This window comes from Clarias gariepinus, chromosome 10, assembly GCF_024256425.1.
Source record: "Clarias gariepinus isolate MV-2021 ecotype Netherlands chromosome 10, CGAR_prim_01v2, whole genome shotgun sequence".
Taxonomy (NCBI): Eukaryota; Metazoa; Chordata; class Actinopteri; order Siluriformes; family Clariidae; genus Clarias; species Clarias gariepinus.
Window position 1 is genome coordinate 13,478,128 of NC_071109.1, and position 15,900 is coordinate 13,494,027.

The 15,900-nt window shown below is 37.3% G+C and overlaps 1 protein-coding gene across 1 annotated transcript; it reads left to right on the top strand.

Annotated features, from left to right (window-relative positions):
* The first annotated feature begins 1,170 nt into the window (after positions 1-1,170).
* Positions 1,171-8,644, top strand: lpar4 (lysophosphatidic acid receptor 4). The gene is made up of 2 exons (XM_053506080.1): positions 1,171-1,521; positions 7,173-8,644. Exon 2 carries the CDS (start codon positions 7,336-7,338, stop codon positions 8,395-8,397), a length of 1,062 nt encoding a protein of 353 aa, XP_053362055.1. The 5' UTR covers positions 1,171-1,521; positions 7,173-7,335; the 3' UTR covers positions 8,398-8,644.
* Positions 8,645-15,900: the final 7,256 nt, after the last annotated feature.

Consider the following 15,900-nt stretch of genomic DNA (forward strand, 5'->3'; position numbering starts at 1 on the left):
TTGAAATAAACAAGTCATGGCTCTGTGCATTATGCATCGACCTTGGCAAACCATAGCTTTTTATGATGCTTGGTTTGTGCACATTGGTATAGTCTTCTGGAACAATGCTTAGCACATTATTCTCAAGGAGTGTGAATCTTAATGCTATAGCTTACAGAAATTTGAAATAATTGTTTGTGGTTGGGGAAAGTCATTATATGGGTACGATAGTCCATATACTGTATCATTCCTATACAGTGCACAGTATTATTATGGTGTTTTCTAGATTTTTCCAAACCGTTATGTGCATAATCCAACAAATTTAAATGTTAGGCACAAAAATGATCTCATTCATAATTAAGTTTCGCTACTGCTTTACTGCCCATGGAACACCAAGGCAAGATGACACACTGAATGGGATATCACTCTATCCATCCATCCATCCATCCATCTAGAATCCAACTAGGGATCGTGGAGGCCAATGGTGACCATTGTATTTATTCTCAATTTTATGACAGTGGTAGGTCATAAACATTTACACGCACATTCACAAACTACTGGCAATTTGGAAACGCAAATTAACCTAAGCTGCATGTCACTGGACTGTGGGAGGAAACTGGAGTACCTGTAGGAAACCCACCAAGCACAAGGAGAACATGCGAACTCCATGCACCTGACCCCTGAGGCGGGAGTAGAACCCTGACCCCGAGGGTGCAAGGAGGCGGTTTTAACCAGTAAGCCTTTGTGCCACCATATTACCACATCACACTCTTATTTCACACCTATGGGGAGATATGACAGAGGGAGTGAAGTGATACTCCACACAGACAGTAGTCCAGGGGGCAGGATTGAACACGTGACCCTGAATCTATGAGGTACAGTACCACTGTGCCACCATTTTAGGCACAATCATGAAAGACACTTCAGTAAAGCGTGCTACCTTGTTACCAACAAAATCACATCACATCATAACAACATAACCTAGCATGAAATGTTTGAAATGAAGAGGGCTGACACTCATTTGGACGGCTCCCTTATTTGCCGCTTCCCCTAATGTGCACTCCTCTCCTCCTCCTTCTCCTTTCCTCTCCTCCTCCTCCTCTCCTCTCCTCTCTTCTCCTCCTCCTCCTCTCTTCTCCTCCTAAAGCACAGCGGGAGAATCCGAACTCGTGCTCTGCTCCCTGTAAAAGCTGCACCATGTCGGCTCTCAATGAACGGCTTCTACGTCATATATGGTGCACTATATGTCCAATAGGGAGCGAGTCGGGATTCAGCTGACGGTCCTATTGTCTCGTTTCCTCTGGCTGTCCACTTGTCCACTTGACTTGCTTTGGCTCGGACTGGATACACACAGCGCTAATAAGAGCAGAGTAACGGCTTCTCCCAGCTCAGTGCTCCGTCTGCTTCAGCCGAGAGACCGAAAACAGAAGTTTACATAATGAGTTGTGCAGTTTTGGAGGCTTAAACCGAAGTGTTTTTTTCCCTCTCAAGACCGCACTTTAAAAAAAAAAAAAAAAACAGTTTGAACAACATGGAGCAGAGGTAAGTACACACACTCTTCCATATCATATTTATTAAACCATATGTCATTAAAGTTCATCATTAAAGTAGGGCCTTTATTAGTCTGTTATTTACAAATGCTTTTGGATTTAAATATCATCCTAAAGCACATAAGTAAGTTTTTCTTACTTACTTATCTCCCACATGTTCAAATTTGTTTTCTTTCTTTCTATGTAGTCACACAATTTTCTTCTGTCACCATATGCACAACAGGCATATTTGTAATTATAAGCTTAACTAATGTCTAAAACTGACATATCATGTATCAGCATATCTGAATAATATAAATACCCATGAATTTGTACCTAAAAGGACAACAACAAAACATCCTTGCCTAAGAAAGAGAGAGAGAGAGAGAGAGAGAAAACATACAAAAAAAAAAATAGTGGCCTGGTGTTTGACATAGATTTATGTGGTACAGTATGAACTATTGCAGTTTGTTTGGATTTTTTTGACTACTGCAGTGATAAATTGTCCAGCTAACTTGATGATAAGGTGTTGATCAAATATCTGGAACTGAATATATTTTTTAAATAATAACCAATACAAGGATTGATATAGTGAGGTTATTCCAAAATCTAAGTCTAATAATCAGTAAAGCAAAATCGTTCACATGGTACATCATGAAGACATTATGTAAGGAGTCTCCAGTGTCAGCCCTTGCACATTTTTCTTAAGACAGAGGACTTTGTGCTTTGTGATTTCTCAATATCACCACACTAAATACTTTTGCATTATTATCTGAAGAGAGAGAGGAAAAAGATAAGCTGGTGAGAGAACAAATGTTCATTAATGGTAGTCGGAACAAACTTGCTTCCTGTACAGTATGTCCATAACACTAAATGGGATTGTAAAATGAGAAAACATGATTAATGGGTAATGTATGTTGTGGTATTAGAGTAATACACCGCTTTATGATGTACTGTTGTACATCCTATAGCTAATTGTTTTTTTTCTTACCATGTGAAAATAAGACTCATTTTGTTTTGTCCTTTACATATACTTTATAATAAAAATGTCTCTTAAATGTAGAACTGTTCATTAAAGGATATAGCTGGAATACAGGCATCATTTTAGGCAAGTTTTATCAAGGAAAATGTGTATGTTGTAGAGAAGTCTTATAGCAGCTGAGGAGTAAAAAAACGCAAGTTGTTTGGGTTTTATACTTCATCTAGGAGCAAATGGTCTAACCTCGAATGCTGCCGGCTGCCAGTGAGTGACTAAATCGGATCCTTTTTGTGGACGTTGCACCAGCACACTAACTTTATTGTATAGGGTTGTTCAGTACAGTATGGCCTTTGTAAGGGCAATGTGAGAAACTGGTAAAGATGACACATCTAAGCTGAGCATGACAGACTGTATTTTTGGAAAATACATTTTCACATGATGATTTATGTAAATCTTTAGGAAGATTTTGCATATATTTTTATAGATACAACACTAAGAACAGTAATGGAATAAATAAAAGTAATAAAAGTTAATAAAAACAGAACTTAGACATTTTTGTATGGTAAAGCAAGTAATTTACATTAACTAACAGTACATTAGACTTTAGACTTACTTTACCACTTACAAACTTGCTCATACCATTGACTAAGTCACAGCAATGATCTGTTGCTTAACTAGGTAAGTGCTTTTGGCTAATTTTAGCTAAAAGAGTGGCAAGCCAGTGAGGCAGTTGGCAGGGTAGCCATCTGAGCAGTAGCCTCAAAAAGAGCAGCATCTGTGCTCATATTAGCATGGCTTCACTGGTAAGCAGCCAAATGCTGCAGCTTGCAGACACAAATTAAAAAACCCATTCACACAGACAAATAAATACTTTTTTCTTTTAGAGCAAGAAAATAATGTTCATTACCTAGCCAGAAAAGTCTGTAAAACCATCTCTAGGTAAATTTAAAGTAAATTAAGCTGGCTTAAAATGACTTTCACTTTAACTTACCAGTTCTGCTAGTATAGGTCAATTCTGATGGCATCTCTGAAATCCAAACTGGTATTTATTTTAGCGTAAGTGGGGAACATTTTTTTCTAATTGATCTTTTGGTCTGCTTTTTGATAGGTCAACATATGGCAGTTTTTAGCTCAAGACTCAAAATCATATTTTTACTATGACTAGTTCACAAGAAACTATACCTGCAATAATGTGTTAAACTAATGGTGTGCACTTTTATTTTATTATTATCTGATTAATAGAAAATGTAAAACTTTTTACTAAATTTGCTAATTTAATATGAATTTGTGGATACTTAAATGCCATTTTGTACAAATTCAGGTACTGATGGGTGGCATCTAAAACCTAAAAATCTGGCCAAATTCTGACTGAAGAGGTCAACCCTAGTTTATCATAGATTTACAGAATTATACTAAATTTGCTAATTAGAACAAAACTAAATTCAGTAGTAAATATGAATCAATAAGTGGACTAGTAAATAAATGAAGTGTCCGCAATCAAAAAAATATTGTACATGCGTGTAACCGATTAAAGACTGACAATGGCTCTGTTGGAAAAGTACAATTAATTTTGTAAATGATCAAAATAATAGACTTAGCCAGACAGTTTGGCAAAAAAATAGCCAACATAATGGTGTCTCATGCAGTTGCCTTGCTTCTCTGCAGTAGAGTGAGTCTCTGTCACTGGAAAACTTGACAATTTTGTACCATGAAGGCAGAACTTTGAGGAAGTATCCTCCCAGAGTCAGACATGCCAAAAGGGTTTAGTGATTTGGATGCTAAACAAATTAAACATTTTTAAATCCAGCAGGGGGAAAATCCTTACAGCTTTATTTTGAGTACAGGATTGTCATATAAAAGACCTGAGCAAAGCTACCATTCAATATTCTGCCAGAAGCTAAATTGTACTGCCAAAGTAGTACCGATCCTTGTGTATCCACTTTGTAGAAATGTATTCATGCGTTGCTTCCTACAATTTAGAGAAAAAAAAATTCAATTAACACTGGATTTTAAACGAAAACTTTTATGCTCTTGGTTATTTAGATGGACATCACATAGGGGATACTGAAATATACAAGGAATGAAATTTATAAAAAAAAAAAATTAAGATAGAGTATCAGACTTTGGGGGACCAGCTTGTTGAAGACAATACAATAGTTTCCCTTTACCACAGTATTATTAAGCTATGAGTGGCATTGTGTGGTGTCATAAAAAGCATTAGGCTTCTCCAAGAAGGAAAAACCAAAAAAATGGGTTTCAGCTGTTCGTCCCATGGGAATGACTTTATGACATTATTACACATGTACAATGTACATAATAAAAAAAAAAAGCTTTTACTGAATAAATTAACTCTAAACAATTAAGAATACAGTGGAACCTTGGATTACGAGGAACTTGGTGTGTGGGCGTTTTGCAAGCCAAGCAAAATTTTTTAGTAAATTTCAACTTACGAGCGAGTAGTTTATATTTGTAGCTTTGTCTGCTGAGGGTCACATGATCACAACTGAGCCAATAGTTCTTTTCTCCTATGCACTACGGGATTATGGGTAATCGTCTACAATGCTCAGTCTCAGTACATTTGCGTCACTCGTATAGGCAGCATCTGTGCTGTTTATGTTTATGTTCATATACTGCTTATTATAACATTGCGACCAAGTGTGTGTGCACATGCATAAAGCAAAAGCACCTAGCATTAAAGCATTAAAGAGGTTCCTTGTTGAAGATAAGTTAGGCTCTCTCTTTTTTAGAACAGCAGAGATTCCATTAGTGTCATTAGACAGCACACTCGCGCATGCACACAGACTAACGGAATCACTAATGTAAAGTAAAAATAAAACAAATCAACCTGTCCTTTACCTTTGAAAAGAATGCCGACAGAGCACTGTTTCCGTTAGAGTGTGTTTGTGTGTGTCTGTGTGTTTGTGTGTGAAAGTGGTCCTACACAGTAGCCCCCTCTATCCTCCTCTTGCCTTCACACACACACACACATACACACACACACATGCTCAAGTGTCGAGAGGTTCCTGGTTAAAGAAGTTTCCAGACAGAGCAGTGTTTCCATTAGCGTGTGTGTGTGTGCGTGCGTGCGTGTGTGTGTGTGTGTGCGTGTGTGTGTGTGTGTGTGTGTGTGTGTGAAAGTCGTCCTACACAGTAGCCCCCTCCCTCCTCTTGAATAAAAGAGGAGGGAGGGAGCTACTATGAAAGACAAGAGGAGGGAGGGAGGGAAATGTTTTACACAGTAGCCTCATCTTACTTCAGCTTCGCACACATGTGCACACAAACACACTAACAGAAACACTGCTCTGTCTGGATTTATTCTTACTTTTTTTAAAGGTAAACTGAAAAATAATTTTTATATAAATATTTTTGGGTTGTGGAAAAAATAATCTGAGTTTTCATTATTGCTTATGGGGAAATTCACTTTGTTTTGATATACAAGCACGCTTCCAGCACAAATTATGATCGTAATCCAAGGTTTGGCTGTATATAGTGACCTATACATTTGCTCATTGTCTGTATGCCAGTGTCTAATCAGCCAATGATGTGGCACCTGTACAGTGCAAAAATCATGCAGATATAAGTCAGAATCATCAGGAAATGTTCATTTTAACATCAAAATGGGGGACAATTTTTGACCTTAACCCTGACATTGTTGTTGGTGCCAGTCGGGCTGTTTCGAGTATTTCAGAAATTGCTGAATTGGGATTTTCTCTGAAGTTTACAGAGAATGCGGAAACAAACACACACATGCACACGCACACACACACACACACACACACACACACACACACACACACACACACACACACACACACACACACACAAAACAATGAGTAAGAGGTCAGAGGGAGATAACCAGAAGCTGTCAGGAAGTCTGTAGTAACTCTACAAAATACTCAAACGTTACAAATGTGCTTCCGCAAAACTTCAAACCTCAAGGTGAATGGGCAGCCGTGCATCGGTTGGTCTGTTTACAGTCGCCAACTGTCTGGTTTGGGTGTCTGTGGCTGTGATAACCTCAGATTTTTGTTCTTGGTGGATAGGAGTGGAACCTGATGTGATCTTTTGCTGTTGTAGCTTTTTGCTAATCATGGTTATAAAGGGTGCATGTTTGAGTTGCTTCAGATTACCTGTCTGTGCAAGCCAGTCTAGTTATTCTTTTTTGATCTCTCTGTAACATGGTTTTTCAGCATCCAGACTCTTCCCTCACACAATTCTCTGTAAACCTGTAGGGGCAGGTGAAATACTCAAACCAGCACTGCTGGTGCCAACAACTATAAGTTATAAAGATAGAGATGTCTAATTTCTCTTTATTGTGAGGTTAATGTGAGCCTTGGATGATGGTTACATGAATGTTGACGTCTATCGGTGCTCCTAATAAAATGAAATGTGCAGTGCTACAGTTTAAAGCGGGTTTCCATCCTAAAGCGCAGTAGCTGTTTCACTTTCTTTTTAATATATTGAATTGTATTTTTCCTCTGCTAACACACCTGATTTAACCAGACAGCCTTAATTATGATGAGGTTTGGGTTTGTTAAATTTTAAAAAGTAAAGTTAAATTTAAAAATTCACTCATATTTCCAGTTATATCCTGTAGTTTTCAGTAAATTCATCAGTAAAGTTATCCTCGTTTTCAGCGTACTTACCAAATTTGTCTTTTTTGTTTGTCTTGTTCCCTCCTACAGAAAACTGAATCTGACCATCTATGTACACGAAAGATAACAGCTGATTTCACTAGTATTTAGAGTGTGTCGATGATGGGCTGGGAAGTACACAGCATACAAAACACTTTCTGACAGCTGGGAAATCACCAGAAACAAATCTCCTCCCCTGTCCTCTGATGCCACAATGGCAAGTCTGGCTATTAACGAAACTGGGCTGGAAAACTGCGGCATCGATGACTCCTTTAAGTACAACTTGTATGGTGTAGTGTACACCATCGCCTTTGTGTTGGGCCTCATCACCAACTGTGCTTCACTCTTTGTTTTCTGCTGTCGTATGAAGATACGCAACGAGACCACTCTCTTCATGACCAATTTAGCATTATCTGACTTGATATTTGTATTTACTCTGCCTTTTAAAATCTACTATAACATCAGGCGCCACTGGCCTTTTGGCGATGAGCTCTGCAAGATCTCTGGGGGAGCCTTCATCACGAACATTTATGGCAGCATGCTCTTCCTTACCTGCATCAGTGTAGACCGCTTTCTGGCCATAGTTTACCCTTTTAGGTCACGCTCCATCCGCACCCGTCGTAATGCTGCCATCGTATGCGCTCTGATCTGGTTGTTGATCCTGGGTGGAGGCATGTCTGTGACGTTCTTCTCTGCAACCAATCAGGCCAAAACCATCACCACTTGCTTTGAGGGCTTCTCCCAGAAAACCTGGAAGACCTACCTGTCCAAGATCACCATCTTCATTGAGGTGGTGGGTTTCCTCATTCCGTTGCTTATCAATCTGGTCTGTTCTTCCCTGGTGCTACGAACACTGCGTAAGCCAGCTACACTCTGTCAAATTGGCACCAACAAGAAACGTGTATTACGCATGATCGTTGTACATTTAGCAATCTTTATTGTCTGCTTTGTGCCATATAACTCTGTTCTTTTCGTCTACGCTATGGTGCGTACTCAAGCCTTGGTAAGCTGCTGGCTTGAACGATTGGCACGAACTCTTTATCCTATAACACTCTGTGTGGCCACCCTTAACTGCTGCTTTGATCCAGTGGTATACTACTTCACTTCAGAGTCTTTTAAGAAGTCTCTGACCACAGGAAAATGTCAAATGAAGCAGGAAAGTATCCCGCGCACTGATGGACCTGTGTCTAGCAAAGACAACACAGAAACTGAAAAAGGAGGAGCTCATACAGTGTCCAGCAATGGAAAAGAACAGGTAACAGAGACTCAGTTTTGAGTTGGGGAATATACAACACAAGTATCCACATTTAAGAGGAGCTTTGCTAAGGTTTGTACCAAGGACTACAAAGGCGCTGAGGATTTTGCTCAGCTAGACGAAGTGTTTAATATTTAAATTTTTTGTCCAAAGCCTTTTACCCCTCAGGCTGAATTTCAGTATTTAAATTTGATTGTAAAGGTGCAACAGTGTTTAATGTCTCCCAGTTAAGGGAAACAATACATGCTGAATAAAGTGACTCCACACAGGTAGTGGCTAATGGGATATTAATGATTGTATACTGTACAGTATAGTTGATCAGTGACATACTGTACTACTCTAATTCAAACTTTTTTTTTTTTTTTGAAAATACAATAAACTTATCACTCATAACTAAACTGATAGACATGTACACACAAAAAATGTGTCACTGTAAACTGCTAAACATTTCAATATGTTTGTGTGTGCACTTACATACACAAATGCACTGAAGTAATTTTCATTCTATGGTATATTATAATAAATGTTTTTTTTTTTTTTTTTTTTATTAAAAATGATAGTATTAAAGAACTACTGTATAAGCTCCTAACACACCGCACTTTTACATATGGGGATTCTGAATATTTTTTGTTTTTTTTACTGTAGATGCAGGTTATCAGGCAATAAAAATGGTTAAAGACTGATATTCAGTATCTGCCTTATCATTGGGAGTACATACATTACAGCAGTTGTAACATAAAGTTTATCTTGTTATTTTCTTATTTAAGAGAAACTGAACTAAGCTTAACAGCTGTGATTTAACACAGCAGCTGCAGAAGGGGCCCACAGTTTTTTTGGTTCGTAAATCCATATGCAAGCTAGCTCTCTGGCTTAACCCCACTCTAGTATGTGCTGATAGAGGGCAAAGCTGGGCACAAAAACATATGCGTTTAAGGTTTCACAAAGAAGCAGAGAGGAGTAAGGACAAAATCATGTAAATCCGCAGTTGCTAACTCATGCAAGGAGAGAAAAATGCCCCTTTTGCAGAGGACAGGAGAAAATTCCCCAAATGCTTATTAAGCCACCGGCAATGGGTTATTGTCTTGGGATTAGTCATGTTGAGGTTCAGGGGAGCTGTCCTAATTCTCTTAATCATGTTGTTATGGGTGCATTCAAGCATTTACCCTCTACAAGATTAGATGTGGTTTCCACACTTATTACTTATTAAAGCAGAGCTAAAGCCAACCTGTGAACACCAGGACAGCAAGATCTCTGCTTAAACAAGAGTAAAAGATTAATAGAGAAGGAAAAGTCACCTATTTAAGGGTAAAGAAAGGAAGTAAAGTACAGTGCTGTACTGACAACATGGAGAAGTCTCTTGGTATAATCTTAAAATAACTTTATCCATATGTATTAGAACCCACTCGTGTTGTAACTTAGGTACGGGTTTATTACAGTCCAGTCACTGAAAATGTCAGTAAGATGAGTGAATGCCCTTAAAGGCAAATAGTATTATTTACTCTACCGGCAGTAACTGACAATTCTACTGATTACATTTTAATGAGGGATGTCATTTTATTAGAGTACAACATGATAAATCTGTCCGGTATGTAATTATGCATTATGGTGGGTATAGTAGCAGAGATTTATATGGCAGACTCACCACATAAACTGCCAATCATTTTTATGGTCAAGCTGTCCACATGCCATTTCTGGAACCACTCTCCAGTCTCAGCGCTCCAGTAAGCTGTTCCCTTAGGTTTTTCAACATGGCAAAGTCTTCGGGATGGAGGGCTTTATGCTACTCTGTCACATGATAAGCTACATTATTTGAGTTTATTAATTTTAAGAAGGAAAAAAACAGGCTGGTGATCGAACGACATTTCAATTATATGTGATAACAGAAAGAGAGAGTTTCACAAATGTTCTGCAGCCATAAATGCAGCTGGTAAATCATAATTGATGTGTTGTAAGAGATAATATAAAACTCCAGGAGGAGCTTTAATGGGTAATTGATTACTCATACCTCAATTCTCTTGACTATTTTACCAATACACCCTCGTCTTTTATTTCTTGTCCATTCGTGTTATTCCATTATAGACTATATAGCATGTAATAGGAGTAATGTCTCCTGCATTACTATAGTGTGTTAGATGGTACAATCGGTACTTGGTCTTTACTTGGTCTGAGCCTGGATAAGTCACATGAATGTAGTGCTTAGTAAAACTGGATGAAACCACCCACTCTTTTAAGCTTATCCCAAGAAAAAAAACATATCATTCTCTGCAAAGTGTTGTGTGATCTGTAACAATTTTTGAAAATACAAAGTTTGAAACAGGTAATACGGCGTGGACCAAAAGTCTGGATTGATTAGCATTCTGCTTATAGAAAATGTATATTTTACTTTAAATTTGTATTTCAGTGTTGAGATGGATTAAAAACTGAACAGACAAAGAAAATAGAAAAACTTAACTAGACAACTCAATTATTTCCTTTGGATCACCTCAAGTCATTAGACTTGCCTAGATTGCACTGAAGAAGGAAATCATCTCTTCCTGTAAAAACATCAGTCCTGCTACATTGGGAAAAGTTCTTGTATTGGATACAAGAACTTTTCTAAACATATACATTAATGCCATTAAGTCGGAGGCTGTCAATTTGCTGTAATAAATAACTTTTAAAAAAGTACTGCCTATGAATCCAGACCACAGGCAAACCAGTATACAGTATAGAAAACTGTAATACTGTGTTGTGTGGTTGTGCTAATACTCCAAATAACAATCTAATATCAGTCGTACTTACTCATGTTTGAGTGACACAAACATCTGGGACTTTAAGTAAAATGAAGCCACTCTTGTTTAGTTTAAATAGCATTTTTACTCCTACAGTACATACACTATATGGTCAAAAGTTAGTGGACACCTAATCATCTCATCAACATGTGCTTCTAATTCTATTTTAGATTTAGTTTCACTTTTTCTTTTAGCTCTACACTCTTTGGGGAATGTTTTCTACTAGTCTTTGGATTGAGACTGTGAGGATTTGCCCACTCAGATACAAAAGCATTACTGACCTGGGGTGCTATAATTTTTTATTCATCTTAAAGTTGTTCAATATGTATTGTTGTAGTAATTTAAAACCGATAGAATTCTTAAGAAACAACTGATCTTTATTTGGGTTTCATCATCAGTTCAGTAATGACAGGTAAAAGATACAGTGGAGCTGTCCTATTTGAAGTAAAAATTTCAATGTTATTGTTTAATTAGATGCACAGTAACTTGGTCTGTTATAAAAAGAGCAGGTTAATTGTGAACCAGCCAATTGTCTAATTTCCTAAATGATTTGTTTTTCATTTTCATTTTACAATATTGTGCATAATATCTTAAGCCACTCCTCATTACTTCATATTTTGCTTCCAAAGAGCCAGACTTTCTTGTTTTTGTTTTTTAAAATGTAGTCTTGATGACTATTCCTCCAGACTTCCTGAGGACATTTTTGGCCATCATGTTTTTATGTGCAGTCCAGTCCCTGTACCTGACCAGTTTCAGAGGGATGAAAAAGAAAAACATCCCTCTTACGTCTACCTTAAGGAATGAACCAGTAAGAAACAGATGCTCATAAGACAGATGATCAGGCCAGTGATAAGTATATTGGTGGTGCTGAATACTGAGTTGAAACAGGGTTGTTGCATAAACAGCAACAACCAGTCTTAAAAGATTATACAGTTGGTATACAGAATATAAGCACTTAAATACTAGATATATAAGGCATTACAGTATTTTTTAAGTTAACCATCATTTGCGGGTGAACAACAATAATCTATCTCCTAGTCAGAGACAGTTAATTATGTTTTAGGACGTACTTTATTGGTCATCAACAACATTTGCAGCTTTTCAGTTCCCTATAGAGGTGAGAGCTATTAGTTTCCCCAAAATGCTCCATCACATCTTTCTCATCAGTAGGTGGCACTGTTTCCTACTAATCAAATAGCCTTTATTATATTAATGGAATAAAAGCATGAAGGAATATAGAGATATTGTTTTTGGTTCAATAATATCTACTGTCATTATTCTAAGAAAAAGACGGGATATAATCGCTCTTTGTGTGTGTGTGTGTGTGTGTGCGTGTGTATGTGTGTGTGCGTGTGTGTGTGTGTGTGTATATGTGTGTGTGTGTGTGTGTGCGCGCAACAGGATGCCATGCATGTTCTGCCTGGTGGTTGTGGTGAGCACTTTCATTGTTGTAGCAGTATGTGGGGTTGGTGACATTAAAGCATAAGACACCACCACCAGACCAACCGACTTGAGACATGACAAACTCCTGTCATGTTTGTTTTTGGGCAGTTGTTTTTCTACTGGGTGCACCACAAGAAAGGTGTATTCATGGGCAACCAAATAAATCAATAAGTCAATAGAGTAATTCAAAGGGGAAAATAACTTTCTTCATGCCTTTTTTAGAGGAAAAATAAAAAGTTTCTCAAATTTTTGCTGTGCAAAATGTAATTTTTAGTATATACCAAAAAAGTAAACAAATAGCAAAATGCATCTGAAACTGAATAAAGTGAAACCAGCTGATATTAAATATATATTTGGGCATTTAACGTAACATGGACAAAAATATTAACCAGAGAGTTCTTACTGTTGCATTTATGTATTTTTACCAAATAGTAAAAGACATAAAATACATAGGAAATGCAATTATTAATGTGTAATTCTTCCCTCAAGTTTTGAAATGCAGAACTAGCCACATTTGTGGTTTAGTGATGCTCATGAACAGAGCTGTGAGGAAATAAGAGGTTGAAAACACACACTGAAATGTTACATGGTCAGCGTGCTTCTAAAAAAACACTACTGACTAGTACAGCAACATGTACAGGTTACATGTGCTCCTGTGGTTCCTGTATGGTTTATATAATACCATTTGTATAATAACGTACTTATTTACTTACTTATTTTATGATGAACTTTCATGTCAAACCAAAACTTTCGGTGGAGTTTCTCATGATTAAAGGTGTAAAACTGACTAATATTCAAAGATCATAATGCTGTTTTAGATTAGTTTTTTGCATCATCATGAACTGATCTGACTACACAAGTATCTGTTGCTGGACAAAACTGCTCAAATTTCAGAAATTCAGTTTATCCAAGAATAGAAATATGTCAAAAAAGGCCAAAAAAAAAAAAAAAATCACAAAGCAATAGAACAATTAGTGGACGTTCCAGGGAAGGATTAGCAAAAATGCACTAAAGCTAAGTTATATAAAATTGTTTTGTTTTTTTAGTTCCTCCTAGTCAGATGACACTGTGTCAATCTGAGACCAAATGGAAATTTTATGACCCAGCAAATTTCTGCAAAACTATGAGTATTCATTCTTTTGTAACTCCAACACGCACAGAGAAAGGGGGAGAGAGAGAGAGAGAGAGGCGCACATACAGCTTCATATGCTCACTAGTGCACTACTTGTATTTCTGCATTTTAAAGTGAAAAATATATGATGCTGATTCCCATATTATTTTAATGATTAGCTTGTCGCCCATGAAAAAGATTAATAAACTGCAACCCTTAACCTGGAATGCACCGCAGCAATCTTTACATCTTCACTTGTTCAGTACCTAAATAAATGCTTCACAGTATGAACCTTCCTTTGGGGATAACTTCAATAATAATTACATTTTTATCATTGTTAAAGAAAAATAAAGATTAATGATTTTAACCCCCATCCCCGCCCCCTTTGCCCCTAACCTTTAAGCCAATTAAAAGACAATATGTAGAAATTTTTAATAATTCAGTCTTTATAATATAGTGTTCATAAAAACCCAATAAAAATGAAACAGTTAACTACAGAAGATCCACAGTTTGGGTGTCAAGTGTTTAGTCAGCAGCAAATGAGCTTTAAATGCCGCACAGGAAACAACATATTAACGAGGCAGTTTTCTAAAAGCAAAATTACAAACGCAGCACAAATTAACAAAAAATGTCATATAGTGTATGGGGGATGGCAGGTAAGGAGCCTGAGGCTGAAGAGCCCAGTCTCCAAACTCCCCAGATCCCAATCTAATCAAATACCCATGGAATGCGGTGGACAACCAAGTCCAGTTCACAATCCACGGCACATCAAAAGGATCTGCTGCCAATGTCCTGGTGCCAGGTACCACAGTACACACCAGAGGCCTTGCATGTCCCAAGTGGCCAGAGTCACTTCGATGGCACAAGGGGAACCCAAAACCTTGGTGGTTTTAATGTTAACGTTTTTAATATTATGGTTTATATATATTTCTGCTCTCAAAAACTTTTAATATTGGATACCTCAATTTCTGTTCTGTTAAAAATGTTGAATAGATGCTTGTTAATGGAATTTACTTCACAGTTCTCAACTTCTATTTTAACTTGCCTGGATTGTTTGATGAAAAAAATGTAGCACACCAGTTTATCTCTTTTTCAAAGCAGTTTTGATTGTTTATTTATTGTTAATTTACCTTCATGCTCGGTTATCTGTTTTAACATCAAACGCGGTCTTAACGAGTGAAAAACCAGTGCTCAAACCAAGAGAAAAGATTCAGAGTTAGTATTTTTTTATTGCACCTTTCAAAAAATGTGGGCTAAACTGTAGACCATTTTACAGTGGTCTGACACAAAATGCTTCTTTCAAAATGCATTTGCTCTTTTCCTGTTGAGCGACAACCACCTGCAAAGCTCTATGTATCTACAGCACATTTTGCACATATTAGCATACTGTTTTCCAAAGCGTTAAACCTGGGTTGAGACAGAGCATAAAAAATATTTAGACAACAATTTGATACATTTAATCATGGGGTTATTATACCAAAATTGATAAAAAAACAATTATTGAAAAAAAAAATTAAAGTGCTGATTCCCTTTTAGCTAAGGACCTACCCTCATGGTTTGCATTAATGATTATTATTACTTATACACAAGCAGACAACTCTTTGCCTTTGAATTGCCTTTCTATCCAAGCATTGACCCTTCCAGAGACAGAAGAATGGGTGCTACAGTGGTCAGGAGAGGAAGAGGAGGGTGTTTAAAAAAAAAAAATACTGCATGAACAGAGACCAAGAATAGTCATGCTACTGAACAGTAATGCTACTGGAATTGATCATATGATATAGCATGGACTCGACGTACGAGAGGCTCTTGTCAAAATATTTGCAGTTAACCAACAGGTATGCTTTGTCATTTTGCATGGGCACATGAATGAATTGCATTTCACAATAGTATTGTAAACTGAGCAAATTCCCTAGAACTTTTTTTGTGTGCCAATGTTTGTAATTAAATAGGACAGTGTTTCATTCCACAACCCTTGTGTCATTACATAGTTGTCTAGAAGTCCGTCGAATAATGATGCCACATTTCCTTCCAACATATTGTCCATTCCTCAACCCCACAGAGAAATTATCTTGCTCATGTAGATGGGATAAGGATGATAAGGAATCCCTCCTGGTTTCAAGGAATGCTGCATGCCAGGAAATATCTGTGGAAGACTGCCATGGCTGGATAACATATTCAAACAGGTTATTTTTTTTCTCC

Excerpts from the sequence above, each read along its gene's own strand:
- lpar4 (XM_053506080.1), top strand. The coding sequence starts at position 7,336 with ATGGCAAGTCTGGCTATTAACGAAACTGGGCTGGAAAACTGCGGCATC.